At 48.2% G+C, this 21036-nt stretch overlaps 1 protein-coding gene across 4 annotated transcripts in view; it reads right to left on the bottom strand.

Annotated features, from left to right (window-relative positions):
• Nucleotides 1–393: 393 nt before the first annotated feature.
• The window catches only part of RUBCN (rubicon autophagy regulator), a 51948-nt gene continuing 31305 nt past the window's right edge, over nucleotides 394–21036 (bottom strand). For 3 of the 4 annotated variants that reach the window (XM_063306266.1, XM_063306265.1, XM_063306267.1), the window contains 11 exons: nucleotides 20082–20183; nucleotides 18879–18953; nucleotides 17311–17371; nucleotides 15841–15976; nucleotides 12428–12573; nucleotides 10855–10919; nucleotides 10075–10313; nucleotides 9445–9506; nucleotides 7550–7703; nucleotides 5909–6002; nucleotides 394–4703 (listed from right to left, as the gene is read on the bottom strand). In XM_063306266.1, the coding sequence (XP_063162336.1) occupies nucleotides 4546–4703; nucleotides 5909–6002; nucleotides 7550–7703; nucleotides 9445–9506; nucleotides 10075–10313; nucleotides 10855–10919; nucleotides 12428–12573; nucleotides 15841–15976; nucleotides 17311–17371; nucleotides 18879–18953; nucleotides 20082–20183 (1292 nt within the window). In that variant the 3' untranslated portion in view covers nucleotides 394–4545. Of the gene's footprint in view, nucleotides 4704–5908; nucleotides 6003–6712; nucleotides 6834–7549; nucleotides 7704–9444; nucleotides 9507–10074; nucleotides 10314–10854; nucleotides 10920–12427; nucleotides 12574–15840; nucleotides 15977–17310; nucleotides 17372–18878; nucleotides 18954–20081; nucleotides 20184–21036 lie in introns of those variants that run through there. The other variant, XM_063306268.1, reaches the window with a different exon arrangement.

The following is a 21036-nucleotide window of genomic DNA, read 5'->3' on the forward strand; positions in this document are numbered from 1 at the left end:
TTTTGTACACCGCCCAGGGTCTTACGGAATTAGATGGCCTTTTCAATCAAATAAATACCGATTCCCACTCTGGCAACAGGCTGGGACAACCAAGTCTAGACTTGGTACAAGTTGCGCAAGGTAATTCAAGTCACCGGGATCAGCGGGGAGGATAGAATCGGCCCGTAGGTAACTTTAAAGCTATACAGAAGTTGCAAGAGATTTACTGAATATCATCTTTCTTGGGGAAATTGTTTCATAAACAGAGAAGAAACGGCTAAATAACCTTTTGGGAGTGACTGGTGCAGTTATAATGCACCAAGCATTTTTCATGAATTTATTGTTGTGCTTTAGTAAAGTATTTCAGTTGTTAAACATTCCACCAACCGTGAAGATACCAGAGATGCAGCCTGCTTGTTATTACTGTTTATTACTGATGGCATTTCCATTGTTACACTGCGCTGGAGTAACAGATGGATTTCCAGGTTCAACCACAGCGTGGTCTTAGATATTACAAATAACATTCATGTCACATTCAACACCGGTAGGAACCATCTTTGCCAAATGGGCATTAATCAGCGCTCCAGTGGGACTGAGCCCCATGTAGCATCCTAGATCCCCTTTCTGTGCATCAAGACCCCTGTTTGTACTTTCTGATATTTCCAAAGAGAACTCTCAACCTACTCCTTACTTGCTGGTTTTTCTAAAACTCAGTCAGTGCTTTTAGAAAATAGCTTTGCCAGCAAAAGGGAAGTAAACGTTCTGGAGTATCAAAAATGTTCATGAAATAAACGTGTTTGCTTGTAGCACAGTGGAAGAAACCTGCTAAAGGACTGCAGTGTGCATTTGTGATCTTTTCAAGTGCATTAAAAAGATGTGTGCGGAGAGCCAGATTTTGTCGGGGGGGGAGGGGGAAGGGGGTGAGCAGGGCAAATATAAATGTACTTATCAGGGGTGAGAGCACGTTCCCTCAGTTAAAAAACTATTCAGATTAACAACGCTGGTGCTAAATTGGTGTTCTGCACAGCTTGGCCATGAACTGAGAAAGAGGACGCTTTCAGACAGAAGGTGTTATGGAAAAACGTAGTTGAAGATCTGATTAGGGGAGGTGACAGATGTTAACCGGAATGGATGCTGTCTCATGAGAGCAAACCAAAGGGATCTGGAAACCAGTTGCTGGGTTTCAATTTACCTTTCAGTCTCTGACCACCAGCTGTTCCAGGATCTGTTATGTTCTCTATGCTGCCTTGTGGAGCTTGCACGCAAGAGTGGGAGTGAGTAGGAGACCTTCTCAGTAGACACCCCAGGAAACTGGCCTCAAGCGATGCTCTAAGAAGTTGGGGGAAAGGGTGCCCTGCTGCTTCCCCTCCCCATCCCCCCATGCCAATTTTGATGTGCCAGTCTTTTTCCTCTGCTGCTACTGGTCAGATGGCCTGTACCTGGGACGTTGCTTCTGCCCATCAGAGAGCTGAATCACGAAACAACCTGCCCCAATTTTTAGATATTGCCTTCCTCACTAACCTAGCATTTCCCTTCTGGAGTTTGGAATGAGCTTCACACTCCTGTCCTGTCCTTTGGAGCATCTAGGATGAAACTGCAGCTTGGGGTGCTTAAGCCTCAGAGGAAAGCGGCTGTAAAGACCGTGATCCTGGGGTAGGGAAAATGTCTTCACTCAAGCAATGCCTTGCAGAGGCAGGATGTTCCATTAGGTCTGGATCCATCAGTGCCATAATTTAAAAAAAATATGTAACCATCGTTTCAGGTCTCTCCTAATTGGCTTTCGGCCTACTCCTAACACGTCCTGTACAGTTAAAAAGCAAAGTAAAAAATGCTGCTTTGAGGAAATGCTAGATTGATAAGACTTAATGATGCCAGGAATTCCACCTTTCGCTAGTCCTGATTAAAAGTTTAGGAAAAAGTATTTCCACCTTTAGACAACATCATGCCAACCTTTTTGCACTTTCAAAAAACCCACAATTCCTTTGCAACAGACAGTGGGGTGGTGCAGACATCTGAGGTTCAAGCATATTACAGGGGATGCCTTGGGGGAAAAGAAGGGGGGTCCCAACCCAGACCACTGTGCTAGGAAGTTCCAGGAGAACTCCAGCATGTGCCAAAAGGGGCATTACGCCCCAACAGATTTTCCAGGGAAGGGGACTGCTCTGCCACCTTCTGATACCCTGATTTTCTTTCCCTACGTTGCAAATTCAGACCTGACATCTACTCCAAGATGCTTGGCTGCCATTGGTAAGGAAGTAGCTGACTTTCCATGGACTGGCAGGAGGCAACCAAGTTAGGAAGTTGGACACGCTTAGGCAGCCAAACCTGTGACCTGCTTTTCAACCATGGGTTTGAGGCCAGAGCACGGAAGAGCCAAACAGGATGCTCGCAGAAAGATCAAGTTTTGCACACTGAAAGTCACGCTGGCCCAAATGTGGGCCTGGCCTGGTGTGTGTTGTCCCTTACTTTTCTGCTCGTGGGGGTTCTAGTAGCTCAGCAAGTCACAGGCTATGCTTGGTCTCAAGCACTTTACGACATGGAGCATGCAGAGTATCGGAGAGAGCAGCAGCAGAACAGCTGTTGCGGTTGGAGAGACTGAGCAAGCCGGTTGGACTATTGCTGTGATCTGGAGGAAAAATATTGGGGGTGGGTGGGAGAGCTGCTGGACTCTACAGAGGTAGTCTGATGCTTTGGGATCCTTTGAACTGACCCCCAGGTCCCTAGCCACAGAGAGGGTGGTTGCGGTGCATGGAAGCTTTGTCCTAGGAAAAACAAACTGCTTGAATCAGGATCAGGGCAGAAATGCTTAATGCACCTTTCCAACGATGATCAAAGAACCGTACCGTAGGATGAGAAGCATCACAGATTAAACGTCTTGACGGTTTAAGGCAGTGTTTTCCCAAACTCGGCAACTTTAAGATGTGTGGACTTCAACACATTGACTGGGGAATTCTGGGAGTTGCAGTCCAAGGTTGCCGAGTTTGAAAAACATGGTTTAAGGGAAGGGGAAACACTGCCCAGACAACAGAATCACAGCCCACAAAACAGCAGCCCATTCTGCAGTTAGGTCAGAGTTGATATGAAGGATGAGCTCCCTTAAATTCAAATGAAACTGCACCCCTTGTAGAACGCTTGTAAAGCGGGGCAGAACATCACCTCCACATATTTGCCTAAGACCGTGTTTCTCAACCTCAGGAACTTTAAGAGGTGTGGACTCCAACTTCCAGAATTCCCCAGCCAGCCGTGCTGGCTGGGGAATTCTGGGAGTTGGAGTCCACACCTCTTAAAGTTCCTGAGGTTGAGAAACACTGGCCTAAGCAATCTCCAGCCTTCCTAAAATTTTGCCTCTGAATGGGATTATAACTACAGTTTCTCAGCCCTGCCAGGGTCCCCAAGGGGATCACTTAGGAATGGCCGTGCAACCTGCCAGAAGTCCCACACAGCCAGAGGCCTCCAAACTACGGAAGGCGCCCTCCCACCCCAGATGCTTGGGCCAAGTGTCTCAAACAGCAAATGTGAGGGCAGTGCAGCACTGGCACAAAAGCCCCCCCCCCACCGGGCATCCCGAGCATCCCTCTCTGCTGCAAGGAGCTGCTTAGGTAGACCTCTGAGCCTGGCCCCCTTCCTCCAGCTGTGGGGGCTATGACAGCCCTCATCAAACAGCCATGATGGCTGAGGATAGGAACTGCAGCCTGAAACAGCTGAAGGAGTCGGCTATGGCAAAGATGCCTTCCTGTTAGGAAAAACACTTTTCCTCTGGCTTTCTGCATCCTGCTGGAGCACAATCTGGTCTGCAAGTTAGCAAACGTTCCTCTTACTAAAAAGACCATTCAGAGAAATGGGCAAGAGAAAGGGGGTGGGGCGTGTTCTTACACACAGATCCTTTTAAGGAGCTGGGAAATGCCTTTTGTCTTTTCAGCCCCCCTCCCCCCCCCATCAAATCCAGGTTTGCCATTCTGGCTACCAACTCGGTTTCTCTGCCAACATTCTCCCAAGATTTAAAAGGACAGGCCTAAGGCTTTTCTTCCTTTCTGGCTCCCCTGCCAAATCTCACAAAACAGGGGCTAGGGGAGGGAAGTTTAGCAAGGGAGGATAGAGAATTTGAGGTGGGGGGTTGTCTGGAGAAAAATTAAATAAAAATGGCCTCCTCTGGCACACAGCAACCAATACAACAAGTAAAACAAGGCAAGGGGTTAATTTTCCCTTTTACGAGCGTGGCCGGATCCCATCAGGACGCTCAGCCTCTGGAAAACCCATCACCAGCTTCTCCCAGAGGGGACGGAGCAAAGCCCTGGCATCAAGTCTGGGCACACACCAAGCCACCTGCTCTGCCTTCCTAGCAGAGAGGAAATTTTCAGAGTGCCTCCAAGTTGGCAACGAACGGAAGCCAACCGTTTCTCTCTCCAGTACTCGCATCCAGGAAGAAAAGGAAGTTCGCTTCCCGGTGCCAAGTTGCAAAGATCCTCCATTGCTTTAGCTTCCAAGCAGTGGGAGGGTCTGTCCGGCTTTGCTGTCAGATCAGTCTTGGGAGAAGAGGCCACACACCAACCTGCAGCTTCTCGACCGTCACGTGGCTGCTCCCACCACGTCCTCCTCCTGCTCGTAGTCCGAGAGGTCGGCTTCCATGCTCTGCTTTGCCAGGAGCTCCCGCCGGGCTTGCAGCCGTGCGCATTTGGGGCAAGGTCCTGACCGGAAGCAGCCCTTATGGTAGCAAGCTCTGCACTCTGCGCGGGAGGCGGAGAAAAGGAAGGGGTCAAGTTCCCAAGAGGAGCCAAGGACGATGTGGCCTGCATCGGTCTCCCAAGATCGGCATTTCCTAAGGGAACTAGGTGCCAGACCAGGGTGGTGGTGGTGGTGGAGTAATCTGCAGATCAGCCTAATTTTAGGTGGGGTGCCTGAGAAAGAGGGACCTGGGTTGATAGGTTTCCATCAGCTTTTCACTCTAACTCCTGCCATGATCAAATGCTGCTTGCTCCCCAAAACTAATGGCCCTTATAGGCTGCCTGGGCTTTAGAGCAGGGGCTCTCAAAATCCCTGATCGAGAGGGGTGGGGCTTCTGACTGTCAGCTGAAAAACCCCACCTTTCCTACTTAGGGTATAAAGGGGGAAAAACCCACAAGGACCACATGCACCAGCCAGAGTGCTTCTATCTTTTAGATACTCCATTCCAGCCACAAATGGCTGAGGAAAAAAAACCCTTGTGGGTTTTTAGTCCCTTTACTCCCTTGCAAGAAAGGTGTTTTCTCTTTAGCTCCACGGAACCCGTCTGAGTCCTCGCGGAACTATGGAACCCAGTTTGAAAAACCTGCTCGAAGCAGTGGGTGTTTGAAAGGACTGCAAAAGCTCCTGCAATGGAAGGGAGCCATCCCAGACACCAGCCGCTCACGACTGGGCCTGGCAGCCTGGAGGGGAAGCGAACTGTCTGGTTGAACCTGGCACGGGCTTCGACAAGCCGCCAGAGTCTCCAAGCAGGAATATGGGCTGAAGCAGCTTCACAGGTTTTTTTGCTCTTCCCCAGGGAATTCTAAGAGGAGCTGCTCTTGAGACAGGAAAGAGTCAAGTTCTTTCCCAAAACATTTTGGGGGAAAAATAGTTTACAATTCCTGGGATTCCCTGGGAAAAGCCACGACAGTTCAGAGGAGAGTAGGAGATTTGTGGCTGTTGGGCTTCGGGCAACCATGAGCGAATTGCCAGAAATTATCCAGAAAAGAGAGCTAGCTGGCACTGGTATGTTTAGAAACAGTACCGCACCGAAACATTGGAGAATGTGCTGAAGACAGCCAAGAGAAGCAGTGGATGCTTCTGGCTGGACGCGGCGGGAAACCATATTGCAGCGTGTGGACGTCTGGCCTTCCTTAGGCCACAAACGAAGGCTGGCTAAGCTCCCCTTAAGGGTGTCAGGGATGAGCTCTCCCGTTTGATCACTTACCTTCGCACGTCCTGCACTTGTTCAGCTCAAAGGGGAAGAGGATGTCGTCCTCATTCTGGCAGAATTCGCAAATGAAGCCCTTTGCCTGGCAGAGCTGGGGGAGAAAACAACGTGGAGTAACACAGCAATTCCACCTGGGTTGCGGTCAGCCGGTCTGAGTTTCTCTCTGCCCCATCTTATACTGCATAAAATTGAGGTGGGGTTCTTTAGGGACTTCTTTCTCACACTTTCCTCTTTCTCAACATTTCTGCCAGCCTCTCCTGAGTGGGCTTTTCCTGCCTTTCCCAAGATCATCTCTCACTTCCTTTGCAGTTCCACTTCTAAAGAGGGAAGCCTGCAATGCCGTCTCCCCTCCTTCCGGAAGCAGTTGCCCGCCAGCCATGTTGGGATTCAGCTCAGGCAATCAGCACGGAACAGCAGCAACGTATCTGGAAGGAGCCAGGCTATGGGGAAGACGGTTTGTATCTGTACAGTACTTGAACGGGGTTCCTGGATCACATGCCCCAGCCAGAGAGCACCCCTATCTTTTAGATATTCCATTCCAGCCACAAATGCTCGTGCACAGGAATCTCTTAACCAAAGTGCAGGAGCCCTCTGCAGGTAGGTCTCACGTAGTGCGGTTAATACACCCCTGGAAATGGTCACGTTGTTCCGATTTGCACCGTTTGAAGCAATAGTTCTACGGAACACGGGAGTTGGTTCCAGCTCAACAGAAATAGGCAATTATACCTTTCCAGCATAAATGTTTATATGTTTAGGGATATATGATCAGGGATTAATGTAAAAGAGGATGAACAACATATCCAAAGCATGCCTGCTATCTTCAGGATCCTGCTGTAGTTCTTCAAAATAAGCCTCTTTGTTTTTGAGCTTTCCTGGAACAGAATCTCCCTTTTCTCTATTTTGCCCAAACGACGATTAGCACCTAAAACCCCAGTGGCAGCTGCATGCGCTAGCCTCAACCGCTCGTGCACTAGCCCTGCACTGACTGAATTTTGGTTCGCATTAAACGTGATCTGATACCAATTTATAAATTGCACTAAATCAAATTTTGCACTATAGGTAGTCCTCAACTTACAACCATTCATTTAGCAACCATTCAGAGTTATGATGGTGCTGGAAAAAAGTGACTTACAACCGGTCCTCACACTTATGACTGCTGCAGCATCCCCGTGGTCACATGATCATGATTTGGGCGCTTGGCATCCATCGTGCATTTATGATGGTCGCAGCGTGCTGTGGTCACATGACCACGACTTTTGACCTTCCCAGCTGGCTTCCAACAAGCAAAGTCAATGGAGAAGCCAGGAAGGAATGTCTCAAATTGCTGTCACGTGATGCCTCGCTTAACAACCGCGGCAAAAAGGTTGTAAAATTGGGTGTGGTCACATGATGCCTCACTTAATGACCACACCACTTAATGACAATTTTTCCCTATTATGGTCATAAGTCGAGGACTACCTGTATTTGAACTCACACTAATTGTGATCTACCTGTAGTTTATCCACTGTTCATCATACTTCAGCTTAAGTAGACCCCAAACTTCTCAAGCACTAGGAAGGGCTACATCCAACTCAGTGGGAAAACAGAGAGACAACAGAAACGGAAGAGGGGAGAAAGGAATCAGGTCTGAGCACTTACCATGCATTTCTCAACATGCATTTCTCCCACCCGGAGGAGCTCTGTCAAGTGGGGAACAAGCTCCCCTCTCTTGGTGGCGCTCAGGTCGTTTAAGGAATAGAGGTGAAGGTCCTCTGTCAGGTGACCGGGCACGGCATCAAAGGCGTCCAGAAGCCTGGGGGGGAATAGCAGCCGTGTGTTCAGCAGCAGGACAACCATGTCTCTCCCATGCTGGCTGGGGAATCCTGGGAGCCGAAGGCCACACGTCTTAAACCGATCAAGGTTGAGAAACCCTGGCGTACATCTCGATCTCTCTGCTCTCCTGCTCCTGCTCCCTAACAACTGCTGTCTTTCAGCACCTTTGAATCGGTGTTGATTCCTGGTGTGTGCATGGACAAATCGGCGCGGTTTTCTAAGCCATGTTTTTGGAAGTGGCTTGCTCTCGCCTTCTTCCAAGGGCTGAGAGAGAGGGACAGGCCTAAAGTCACCCGGATGGCTTCTGGGCTAAAGGCCGGACTAGGACTCAGGATTTCCTTAGTCCAGTGCCTTAATCACTAGGCCAAACTGGCTCTCATGGAGAGGACCGGAGCCAAATCTGTATACTTAGATCTTCACACACCATGTGGCGGTCGGGGCAGGGAGGCTCTATAGCGGTGCTCCCTGGAACGTGGGATTTTCCAGCCTGTGCGGGCCTAGCAACAATCAGTTCTGAGTAATCTTCATGCAGGTTTTTTCATGCTCCCTTAGATCCAAGCTCAGGAACAGCCTGGAATGTGGTTTGTGCTCCACTGGGAAGGATGGAGGTATCCGATAAACCAAAAGGCTATGCTCTATCTAGCTGCAAGCACCTGCCCCAGAGCAGAGCTGGCAACGTGGTACCCTCTGGATACTTTACATTACATATCCCACCATCCCTGACCAAGGGTCCTTCTGGCTTGGGCTCACGGGACCAGTAGAAACCCTGAGCACTTTGAAGGGTGCTGACATTTAATGGATGATAAGCAAAGGGTCATCTCGGTCCAGCATTTTATTCCTCAGGGTGGCCACCGAGGTGCCTCTGGGATGCTCCCAAGCCCCTTTCCCACTGTTGTACTCCTGCGACTGGGGTTTTTGGAGGCAGGCTGCTCCATTCCAGTGATAACAAAGAGTCCTTGATAGATCTGCCCTCCCCGACTTTATCCAATCCCACCATGTCTTGTGGGAATGAACCCAACTGAGCCAAGAAATGCTTTGGTTTTTCCAAAATCTCCTCCCTATCAGTTTCATTGGCTCATCTCTGGTCCTCAGGTTTACAAAGGAGAGAAAAGCTTCTCCCTGTCTGTTTTCTTCAGCCATGCATGGTCTTCTCAAGCTCAATCATGTCCCCATAGCTGCTTTTTTCCAAACAAATGGATCCCCCATTCTAGCCCTTTTCTCATGGGGAAGGTTTGAGCCCCTGCTAATTTTGGCTACCCTTTTTCCGGTTCTGTTAACACCCTTTCAAATCAAGAAGAGTCTAGTAGCACCTTTTCTGACTAACAAATTTTATTCACAAGTATAAGCTTTTGTGAGTAGCAACTTATGTAAATGTGTAAATCAGAAAAGTCCTACCCAACTCCCGATTTTTGACTGCCAGAGACTAACCTGGTTTGTCTCCTACAATATCCTTTTCAAATGTTGCAACTAAAACTGTAGATGGATATATCATATCTGTGGTAGTATCATCCAGATGATAAATCTGCATAAGGACATTACAGTGTCAGCAGTTCTATTATTAGCCCCTTTCCTAAAGTTCCTGAGCATGGAATTTGCCTTTTCTCATAGCTGCCATGCACTCAGTCTACCTCTTCACTGTGCTATCCGCTGGGACACCAACTCCCTGCTGCTTCTAGCCTGCTCTCGCTCTACGATGATGATGGGACCTCTGGGATCCTTACCCTTTAGCTAGGCGACACGTCTTGAACATGTTCTTCATGTGGTACAGCTGGATTCTCAAAAGCTGGAAGAGAGCAAGAAGGCATGAATTCAGGGGAGAAAGTGGTTTCACACATGCTGATCATTTTAGAAGAATCAAGTGAGTGGTTCCCAGTCCCACCATTTCCATATCCCAGTAGAATGCATGGTTCCATAGGAAAGGAAAATCTGAACACATGTAGGCATGTTTAATATAAGATGTGATTCTGAAGAACATCAGACAGTTAAGGTGTGTACAGTCGGTCTAACTATGACCTGCATAAACCTGTGAGCTACATTCTGAACACATCTGAAGGACACCAGGCTAGGTAAAGCTGGTCTAGAAATGTCCTTCTTTTCCACCTCTTCCATTTGTCTCATGCACACTTTGAGCAAAACCACACTCTCCGTGAGCTGGCTGAGGGGACTTTCCCTCTTCTCAGGATTTTCTGGGAAGTTCTGGACTGAGAACACAGAGGAGGAACTTCAGCCCTCTCTGAATGGAATTTGGTGAGAACTTTGGACATGCCTTGGCCTCAAGCGAACGTACGTCCTAGGTGTCTCGGCAGCAGAGAATTGACTCAAAGGGTTGCCCCAAATTCCTGATGCCTTACCCTGACTTGATTGAGAAGCTTGACCTTACGGTAGAGGGCAGAGTTAATGTCCTGCACATTGAAGAGGGGATCATTCCAGATCTTGTACAGCAAGTCCTTGGAGAAGTTGCTGACGTAGTATTTGCTGAAGTCCCACTTGCGAAGGATGCGGCTTGGAATGACCACCTGCGCGTTCTCGTGACAGCACTGGCAGAAGTATTTGCCCAGGTACTCACAGTAGCGCATGCGTTTGATGTAATCTGACAGCCGAGGTGAAGGAAGAGAGAAAAAGGAAGATGTTTGAGAGAGCAGAGAGATGCAGATGGCGCATTTTGGCTCTGCCTGTCCATGAGCATTGCGGCTCATTACCAACTTCAGCGTGTTCTAGAACTAAGGGAGACTTTTGGGAAAAGGTCTGACACTAAGGGGTCTGTCTGTCTAGGTAGGGCTGCCCCGTCCACCCCAGTTCCCAGTTCCTCCAGAAGTTCTTCAGCTTTTGTTTTGTTTTTCTTGATTTCGGGAGCTGAAGTCTGAACATCTGGAAATTACAACGACGTTCTCCCTGAATCTGGGAAATCTTCGGCGTGGACACTGCCTAACCCTGGAGCAAATATTCCTGACCCCGGGTGTGAAGTTGCTTGCTTTCTACCTTCGCTGAATGGCATCTTTTTCACAGGGACCCTCATGCTGGCTGGGGAATTCTGGGAGTTGAAGTCCACACATCTTAAAGTTGCTAAGGTTGACAAGCACTGGCCTAGGCAAAAGTTGGGCCTTCAGAACTCACCCAAGTCAAGAACTCACCAAAATCTGTCCTGATCCCACAGCCAGCACAGCGATAGTTCTGCTTGGCTACTGCTGCCTTCCTCCTGCGAAACAGAAATTCAGGAAGTTACGGGGGGGAAAAAGCCCATCTCTCCAACTCACTTCTCAACCCTCGAGAGGTGAAGTTCTTCACCAATGGATGTTGTTAGCTTGATGAAGGAATGTTTGAGGGCATGTCCTCAGAAACAAAGTGGGTGGAAAACAAATTCCCCAGACGTCCCCAGTTTGGCCACTGGGATGATCTGCAAATGCATAACTAATTCCCTTCGTAAGAGTCCTACCGGTCATCCACCTCTGGGGAACTCAATGGGTCAATGAGTAAGTTTTCATGCAGTCCAACACCCTCTCCCTCTATCACCAAGTGGAATCTGGAAGACTAGAGATGTGCAAAACATTTTGAATTCAAGCTGAGATCTGAAACACCTCGTTTTTGAGTTTGAAATGCCCTGTTCTGAGTGTGAAATAGGCTTTCTTGTACATTTCAAAAACATTTTGAGTCCAAAGCATAATTTTGAGTTCTTATGGCCTCAAGACACTGGCAAAACAGCTCAAAACAAGTCAATTTGGAACAGGCTATTTTGTTGGAAACCACTTTTGGACTATTTGCTTATAACTGGAAAAAAAATGAAGTTTTGATTTTGGGTTTTGACAATTAACTGGTTTGTTTTGATAGAAATAATGTTAATAAAGGTTTAATTAAGAGTAAGAAATTCAGTTAGTTTAATAGTACTTATATCTGTATTGGAGAAGGTCGGAAGTCACCTTCTTTGTAATTTTCCTGCTATTCCTGCACTTTTTAATGTTTTTGTCTTTTTTCTTTAATTCTGTATCCTGACTTCTTTGTATTTTAATCTTTTCTGAAACTTTAATAAAGTTCTTATTAAAAAAAAAGAAATAGACTATTTTACACTCAAAACCGGATGTGTCAAATGTGAAACATTTTGCATGCTCCTATGGAAGAGCAGATAAACCTTGACTGAAACCATTTCAATCAATGCTCTCAAACTGCGGTTGAATGACTACTGGTGATACACCACAGGACCGCAGGTTGTCCTTGGTGTGGGCGTCTCCCTCTTTTTCACTCTCACTTGGGGGATCCCCAAACCAAGTTAAGATTTCAGCCTTCTCACTCAAAACCTTCCAGGATTCCGTAAGATTTGGGGGATGTCGTTCAGTCTGGGACATTTGCTATTTTTATTTAATGCTGGGGTTCATCCAGAGAGGTTAGGTATGCCACAGTGCCCACAAATGCCAAAATGCTGATCTCTGCCTTGTGGGGCAGTCTTTAAAAGCTTTTGATGATAGTCCACATAAGGGGAAAGGTCAGGACCCACTACTTTCGAGCTATTCCAGTCTTCATTGGGAATAACTGGAGGACTGGGCCCACTCTGGATAAGATAGCTTCTTATATTGCTTCCATTCTTCACTGTGCTTCCTAGAATTGGTTAACACTTTCTGTTGCTTTGAGCAGAACCTGGTCAGGACCCAAATGAGCCTCTTGGGGTGACACCCACACCCCGCAACATCACAGACCGCAAACAGTCCTCCTTACGTTGGTGCTGGGTGGATATTGAAGATTATCTGTGGGCGTGGGGGCGCCCACTCCAGGTTCCCCCGCACCCGGATGCGGAGCTTGTAAATATCTGCATGTTCTCCGTCATCCGGTGAGATGGGCACGGAATCAGGAATGGGCAATAGCTGTAACAAGAAAGCAAGTATGACGCCCACGATGAGAACCGCCACCGTTCTGTTTTGTAGTGGCCTTCCCCAACCTTCTGCCCTTCAGAGGCATTGCAGTTCCAAGGCCAGCATTTCTTTAATTAATTTAGTTATTCAAATTTATTGGCCGCCCAACTCCAGCGGACTCTAGCCAGTGTGATCTAACTGGGAATCTAACCCAACATTTTTCAAGGTTAGAGAATGCTGCTTGAAAGCAAGAATGGCTCAGAGCAGACTCATCCTTCCCCAACTCAAAAGGCACAATTTTCTCCTTGCCAGAACCTTAAAGAAGCCTTCGGATGAGATGCAGGTTTAATGAATCTGACGGTAACCCAAAGACTCCAAGTTTCTGCTGTTCATGGGAAGACTAAAACAGCCCAGCTGTTATTCTACATCCAACAGAAAATCATCAGCATGGGCTTATTCATGCTTACAATAGACTAACATGACAACCACATAATTTCTTATTTATTTTTGGAATGTTCAAGTAAGGCTAGGTAAACTCTCTTTAAAAACATATTTACATTTGGGGCAGATTTTTAGAATAGAAAAAGCCAAAAAATAACAGGGAGTGTCTGGAACTTTTTGACAAGTTTCCTTTGGAATTAAAGTTGTCGTAATAGCAGCTCCCTTACGAATAGGGTTTCTGTGAATTCTTTAATTCCGAGCTTTTTAAAAGGAAGAGGAAGGATGACATCCCAAAACGGAGAAAAGGAGCATTGTGGGAAAAAGCTGAAATGCAGAACTACCAGTCACAGCGAAGACGTATTTGCAAAGCTGATGCAGGATTGAATTGGAAACAGCTCAAGTTAAAACAGCTACGGCAAGGCAGGGGGGATCCTTGCCTACGACCACCCTGTCCAGATTCCACACTAGCGTTGTTAGTTGTTTTCAACAGTGTGAAATCCCCCCCCACTTTCCCCATGCAGAGCAACAGCTTTGGCTCAGCTTTTGCGATCCGTCAAGGTGTGTAAACAGGGCTGTTTGCTTTTCTAAAAGCTCCTCTCCCACTTCTAAGGGTCTCCCATGACTGCAGCGCTCCTAGAAGGCCACCACCTCTGACATCTTCAACGTGAAACAAAGCCTGCCACGTTCACAGTCCACTCTTAACTGGGTTACTAAATCCACCCGTTTTCTGGATTCAGACCAAACAGCGAGCCTCCAACTAATCAAGTGGCCTGGATTGACATAACATACTAAGACACACAGGCGCACACACACCCCTAAGTTAAAATTAGCAAAGTTTAGCATGCGGTGTGACTTCATTGTCCAGGAGCATGAGGTGTGCACACCGTCTATGCTGCACAGCTGCAGATACGTTAACTAGACCTTTGCTCCTGAGCTGCTGATCCATCACACCGCAAAAAGTTTTCAAATTGTATCTGAATTCTTACATGAGGGGTTTTGGTCCAGGGATGCAATCTGAGTGCGCATATTTGCAAAGCTCAGAGAGAGAGATGATTCGGCTGCTGGTTTCCCCTGCAAACGGCCCTGGTTACGTGCCTGATGCCCTCCTCTTCCGGGATGGAGCTGGTGCTACGCCCCACATCAAACCACACCAGGACTCCCAGCGCATCTCTCGTGCGCGCTTCAGAAAAGCTGTTAGAGCACACGGTCAGCACAAGGCCCGGGCAAACGCCCCCCTCGGGACATACCAGCAGTAGCTTTGCGGAAAGCCGTCTTTTCTTATACCACTTGGGGTGCTTAAAAAGCTTTTTAAGAAACTTTACTGGACCCTGAAAACCAACACAAAATATTCTATCATGGTGATTCCCCCCCAAAATCTTCTGAAGCTCGCGGGGAAGAGATCTGCTGTGGAAAGACTGCTGCTGGGATGACGCGCTGACCAGGCACAACTGAGGGAGCGACCTGCTCCTTATCGCACACAAGGGGGCATGGCCGAGTCTTGAAACCCCAGGCCTCAACTGCGCAGACCATAAGCCGCATGAAACCGAAGAGCGAAGGGCTGTGACACAATCTCCCCATTAGGAAAAGGGGCCCAGCGTTGCAGCTGATGCATCCTTTCCAGGCTAAGAGGAGGGAAGTAACAGAAGCAATTGACAATGAAGCAGTTAGCAGTTTTGGAATGGCCCCATCCAACAGAACGGTCGCAGGCACAAGGCTAATGACGAGGGGAGGCTGACTGTGTTCTTCAGCTGCTCCAGAATTCTCCAGCCAGGCAAAGAAGACTATGCCTTGCTTGGGGGGTTAAAGGCATGTAGAGCTGACCTTCGGGAAGGTGTGAGAGAGCCGTTAAGGGGGGACGTGGAAAAGAGCGAGCGTGGATAGGAAACATGAGGAAGAAACTCAGAACCGTAGTTTGGTTTAGCGTAAGATGGGACAGAGAGTAACTCAGGCAGCCTTTCCTGATTCTCTCAGAGGCAGTCCTCGGGTTAGTACCATTTGTTCAGCGACCATTCAAAGTTACGACGGTGCTGAATGAACGGTACTTACGACTGGTCCTTGGGGTTCTGGCTGTCCACGCAGTCCCTGCAGTCGTATGATCGTGATTTCCGATGTTCCCTGTTGGCTTCCCACGAGCAAAGTCAATGGGGAAGCCGGCAGGAAGTCGGAAGTCGGGATCGCATGAGATCCTCGCTTGATGACCCACACCCTCCTTGGGTTCCGATGGCAACTGGGACTGCCGGAATTGCTGTTGCTAGGCGATGCGGTCAGGTGACATCACACGTTATGACCGCATTGCTTAGTGGCAGAAATTCCGGTCCCAAGTGTCGCCGTAGCCCAAGGACTACCTGTGTAGGCTACAATGGTAGAGTAGCATTCCTGGAGCCCTGTCAGCCTTCTCAGGTGGACCAGATAGGAAACATAACCAGAGTTAATTCTACTTTATTGCAAAGCCACCTTAATAGAATCTTGCAAGTACAAATCTGAAAGTACAGTTCTCCCACTGCCTCCTTTACAGCCCGAGAAGCTAGGGAGGGTCCCTTCTGAGCCTCTTGCCCCATCCACTATCCAGCTGCAGGCTACTCTGTCTCTTATCTGGCCCTTCCCTCGGCAGCCTCTCTTCGCCCCGTCTCCCAAGGTCTTTCCCACAGACCATTACAAGTCCCTGCTTGACCTGTCCTACCTCACAGGGCTGAATCAAACAATTAGGATTTCCAAAACCACCGAGGGGAATCGCGCTTTAAGATATCCAGTAGCAACCAGACTAGGGTAAATTACGGAGGGGCACGACAGCTGACCTTCTGTCCAGAGAAGGGGATGTGACATCTGGCACGAACCTACCTTCTGTGGGGCATCATGCTCGGGCACGAGCCACTCCAGTTCTGAGGCTGCGGGCAGCTGCATCCCTTCAAACTGCTTCAGTAAGCCCATGGCTACGGCTTCTGCCGAGTTCGAGTGGAGGAAGGTGTGGTAGCCCCTGGGAGAAGCAGACGACAACCGGCGTGAAGCCACCAGAAAGAGCATCCCGAGACCAGGGTTTTGCAACCATGGCAACTTTACAATGGGTGGACTTCAACTCCCAGAATTCCCCAGCCAGCCAACCTTGACAAGCTTAAGATGGGTGGACTTCAACTCCCAGAATTCCCTGGCTGGGGAATTCAAGTCCACCCATCTTAAAGTTGCCATGGTTGCAAAACACTGTAAGGCACTTTCCCCTGACTTTCCCCTACAGCCAGGATTGGGAACTTACTTACTTTATTTGATCGACTGACTGACTGACTGATGTCTATAGCCACCCATCTCAACAAGTGACTCTCCTCCAACTTTCCTTTCCGGGGAAGCTATTGGCGGGGTGGAACCAGGCAAGATCTCCCCTTTCCTCTTTCTTCTCTCTCTCTCTTCCGCTCCTCCTCCCAGTCCAATCGGCTGCCAGGCCATTTCTCACCATGGGCCCAGTGCTGGAAGGTTTTCCCCCTGCCCTACCAATACGAAACACCCCCTCCCATGCATCTGACCACACTGGCTCCCCTCCGGTCTTAACTGCTGTTGCCACTCCTGCATGTTCCACTTTGGGGTCCCCCTGTGGGGCTTCGCTATTACTTCCTGCTGGGGACATCCTGTTGCAAGATGGAGGAGCAATTGGAGGCCCTCCGGTGAGCCTTGCCCTACTTCCACAAGTCACCTTTTAATTATTTTATTAAATTTATTAATTTTTTTAAAATTTAATTTAGTGAGAGCCAATCTGGTTTAGAGGTGAAGGCACCAGGCTAGAAACCAGGAGGCTGTGAGTTCTAATCCTACCTTAGGCATGAAGGCCGGCTGGGTGACCTTGGGCCAGTCACTCTCCCTCAGCCCAACCCACCTCACAGGGTTGTTGTTGTGGGGAAAATAGGAGGAGGAAGGAGTATTAGGGATGTTCCTCGCCTTGAGTTATTTCTTAGAAAAATAATAAAGGTGGGATAAAAAAATAATTTACCTCTAGCTAACTTGGATCCAGCCTCAGAATAATTCTGAACAGAACTTCTGCAGGCTGGCATCTAGGAACCTCCCCCGCCCACCCAACCCCCAAACTTCATACCCACCAGGAGTAGTCAAGACCCTTGTCATCCTTCTGACCTGATCCTTCCAGAACTAGCCACCAAATGGGGTTTTTTTCCTGACCCTTACAGGGAATTGGACTAATGATCCTCAGGGTCTTTTTCCATACTGTGATTCTGTGGGTAGTTCCCACCTATGTTTTGGCTCTCAACATCATGCAAGTTGGGCTGGACTGAGGGAGGAGAATGAAACCTCAGCAGCAGGCATACATACGTGGAGCCGGAGGAAATGAACGACTTTTTGCTTGGAGTTCTGTTCCTCTTGATGTCTGCATCTAAGTTGCAACAGAGTGGAGATGAAGAAAAGTTAGAGTTGATTTGATCTGATTTAATTTAATTTTCAAATTTTGCCACCACCTATGCCCCCCCCACAAGAGGGACTCTGGGCGGTTTACAATAAAGACAATTAAAACAATAACCATAAAATATAAATACAAATACATAAAATATAAATAAAATTATCAAATATAAATATAAAAACAAGAATTTTTATATTTGTATTTGATAATTGGGATCAGATTTGATAGATCCCTATTGATTTAGTGAGCTCCTAAACAGGTCCATCACTGACTGAAGATCTGATAACCCTACCAGGGGTGTTCTCAACTCAAGAGGGACACTTCCAGAGTCAAACCCTCAGGCAGGCAGGTCCTTGCTTTATGCTCACAGAGGACAAGGGTACCGACTTCCTTCTCCTCACCCTGGCAGATCCATGGACACCCATCTAGGAAAGGGTCATGTACGCACAGACTTTACCCAGTTCTGGACCAGGAGTTCTGCTCACATAATTCCAGGGGCAACAGAGCAGATGAACTCTGGATTTAGAGGGACCCTGACTTCATGCCAGCAAGGCAAATTTGTTATCCACACTTGAAAAGTCCCTCCGTCAGGATGGGCAACCTGCCAGGGCAAGGGTTAGAGATGTAGAAATGGGATTTGTAGTATCAGCAGTAGTAAGCAATGGGGCCTGAGAAAGAAAGGAGGCTGAGAGCTGAAAGGCACATCTGCAAGGTCAGCATGGCTGTCAGCACGCATTCGTCTGGAATGCGAGACGGAGGAAAAGAGGTGTCAGAAGGTGGGAATGGAAGGCAACCATCAGCTAGTTAAGCAAAAAGAGGAATTGTGGAGTTGGATGTTATGGGAGGCTGTAACGGCTGGGAGGGGGGAGAGCTGCACGATAGATTTAAATTTAGTGCGTTGCGCGCATTTTTTTTTAGCCTGAGCTTTGCGTTGGTTTGGTTACTTGTGCTAATAAAATAATTCTTTTATATCCTAAATGGCTTGTATGAAGAGCTTCTGAATTAGCGCTTAAGAATCAGAATCATTACTCCCTCGTGTAAAACGTTTTAGGGCGGCTGTGGGCACCGGACAATGCAAAACTTGATCCTAACCTACATTTGTAAAAGCAACAGCAGCAAGGGTCACCTCTATAGAACAAGACATACAATTTACACAGAGCTATGCAACTACAGGCCCGCAGCAGTCTTTCAACTGTCGGTGACCTACTTTAGCTTACACTGAAATCGTTCCGGCTCCGTGCAACCCAGTGGAGGCAGGTGCTGGGGATTCTGCCAAATGTGAACTCTAGAGGTAAGCATCAGGTCAGCCAACTCCCATCCCGGCCCCTTCCGCATACACGGGAGTTCCAGCCTTAAGACACCTGAAAGGTGCCGGGTGGGAGAAGACATCTCCTGGACCTTCCAGAAAGTGACCTGACCCGTTCTGCCTGGATGCCAAGGCCGATACGGACTTACCAGTGCTTCAGAAGGGTAAGGTTATTACCTGAAAACAGCGAGGCCATTGAGACGGACAGGTCGCTCTTGGACATGAGGATCAGGTTGGATCCTTCGCTTCCATCTGCATGACACGGGGGTGACAGAAGGGGTGTCTCAGCAGGAGGATAGAAGGACCAATTTTAATACGAGAGGGGCGACCAGAGGGCCTGGTGCCCAGCAGACTAGCACTTCCTCAACCATCTACTCCAGTGTTTCTCAGCCTCGGCCACTGGAAGAAGTACGGACTTCAGCTCCCAGAATTCCCCAGCCAGCATGTGTGGACTTCGACTCCCAGAATTCTGGGAGTTGGAAGTCCACACAGCTTAACGTTGCTGAGGTTGAGAAACACTGCTCTACACCACCCAACCACCGGGGGGAATTTTCAGGAGGCTTCCAAGAAGGCCTAGAATTCTACAGACTTATTTGAAAAATACAAAACAAGAAGGCTGAGCCCACCAACCTTGAGCCCTTAAGGCCATTTCCTGCTCACTTCTTGACTGACAGTATTCGGGAAATAACCTCAGACTCCCCTCTCTATTGCTCCTCTGGATGTTTAAATGTGACGTCTACCGAAAGCCCTGTACATCAAGTAATCATCAGATGCTAAATAGAGGCAGATCATTGACATCTGCTTCAGTGGCCCCTCTAGAATTAGAGAAGCTCAGTAGAATTGGAAGGGCAAGGGAGCATGAGAAAGAGCAGGCACACCTTACAGTTTTGTAAGGACCGAACCACTCCTTTTGCAGGGGAGGGATGGGGGGGGTCCTAAACAATAAAGTTGCCCAAATAAAGGTGGGGGGAGTGAATGGAAGTGCCTCCACGGTCTTTAAAAGAGGCATTTATGCTTGCTTTCAGAAATGTAAGAGATTGTCAACCATACCACTATGAGACAAGAAGAGTCAACCCTACAGTGGGCCTACCCACGTATCTCTAGTCATTTCTGCCCTACGTAATCTCCCATACCAGGAGACCAAGTACCTACCATTTTCAGGACTCATCAGGTACTTTCTCAAAAAACAAAACAAAAAAAACCCCCACCCCCATCTGTGATGTCTCTGGCTCAGGTGATGGACTGGGAAGAGCAACTGTCATTCTGAGTGGGCAATATTGTGCTAAATGGACCTCGATGGTCTCCTTACAAGGCTTCTGTTTCATCGCCCTGGGTAAGGCATAAAGGAAGGGTAGCACCATTCCAGGGATGTTGCCGTACCTTGGATCTCATACTCATCCACCTCTTCTGCAGAACCCGAGTCAGAGGGACAGGTTGACTCTTGGGAGCTGAAATACGATCCGCTGTCCGTTGCCTTCAGACCTGGAAGACCCATGGAAGAGTGGGAAAGCTCGCGCTACATGACCGTGAAGATTCTTCACGATCATCAACAGGACGTAACACGTAACTGGACGAGAGCGATAGAGCTATCAGTATATAGGCTTTTATCCCAGTTTCAAACTTTCCAGAGTCTGTGTAGATGCTGCTGCTCCTTAAAATGGGTTGGTAGATGTGCCCTTAAGTGACCTTTTGGCCACCTTTCCATCTGGCTATTGCAATTATTAGAGATGGGCCATTTGGTGCTTCCTGTCTCAGAAAAGGGTTTATTTGAGCTGGCCATAAAAAAACATCAGCTAAAGTGACGAGGGAGAATTGGGGGAAGAATTTATCATGGGAGCTGAGAATCATACGCTTCTGCTGTGTATGAGCTGAGTAGGGTCAACACAGGTAGTCCTCGACCTATGACCACAATTGGGACTGGAACCTGTGTCACTAAGTGAGGTGGTCGTTAAGTGAGCCATGCCCGATTTCACAACCTTTTTTGCCTGGCCGTTAGGTGAATCAAGTGGTTGTTAAGCAAATCTGGCTTCCCCCATTGACTTTGCTTGTCAGAAGCCAGCTGGGAAGATCACAAATGGTGATCATGTGACCCTAGGGTGCTGCAACCATCGTAAATACATGCTGGTTGCCAAGCGCCTGAATTTTGACCACGTGAGTGCAGGGACACTGCGACGGTCATAAGCGCGAGGAACAGTCGTAAGTCACTTTTTTCAGCACCATCATAACTTCGAACAGTCACTAAACGAATGGTCATTAAGTCGAGAACAACCTGTACGGGACTCCAGTCTTCAGGCTGACCCAGCCCCTCCAAGCTAATTACCAAAAAACGGGAATT

Source organism: Candoia aspera, chromosome 6 (assembly GCF_035149785.1).
Source record: "Candoia aspera isolate rCanAsp1 chromosome 6, rCanAsp1.hap2, whole genome shotgun sequence".
Lineage (NCBI taxonomy): Eukaryota > Metazoa > Chordata > Lepidosauria > Squamata > Boidae > Candoia > Candoia aspera.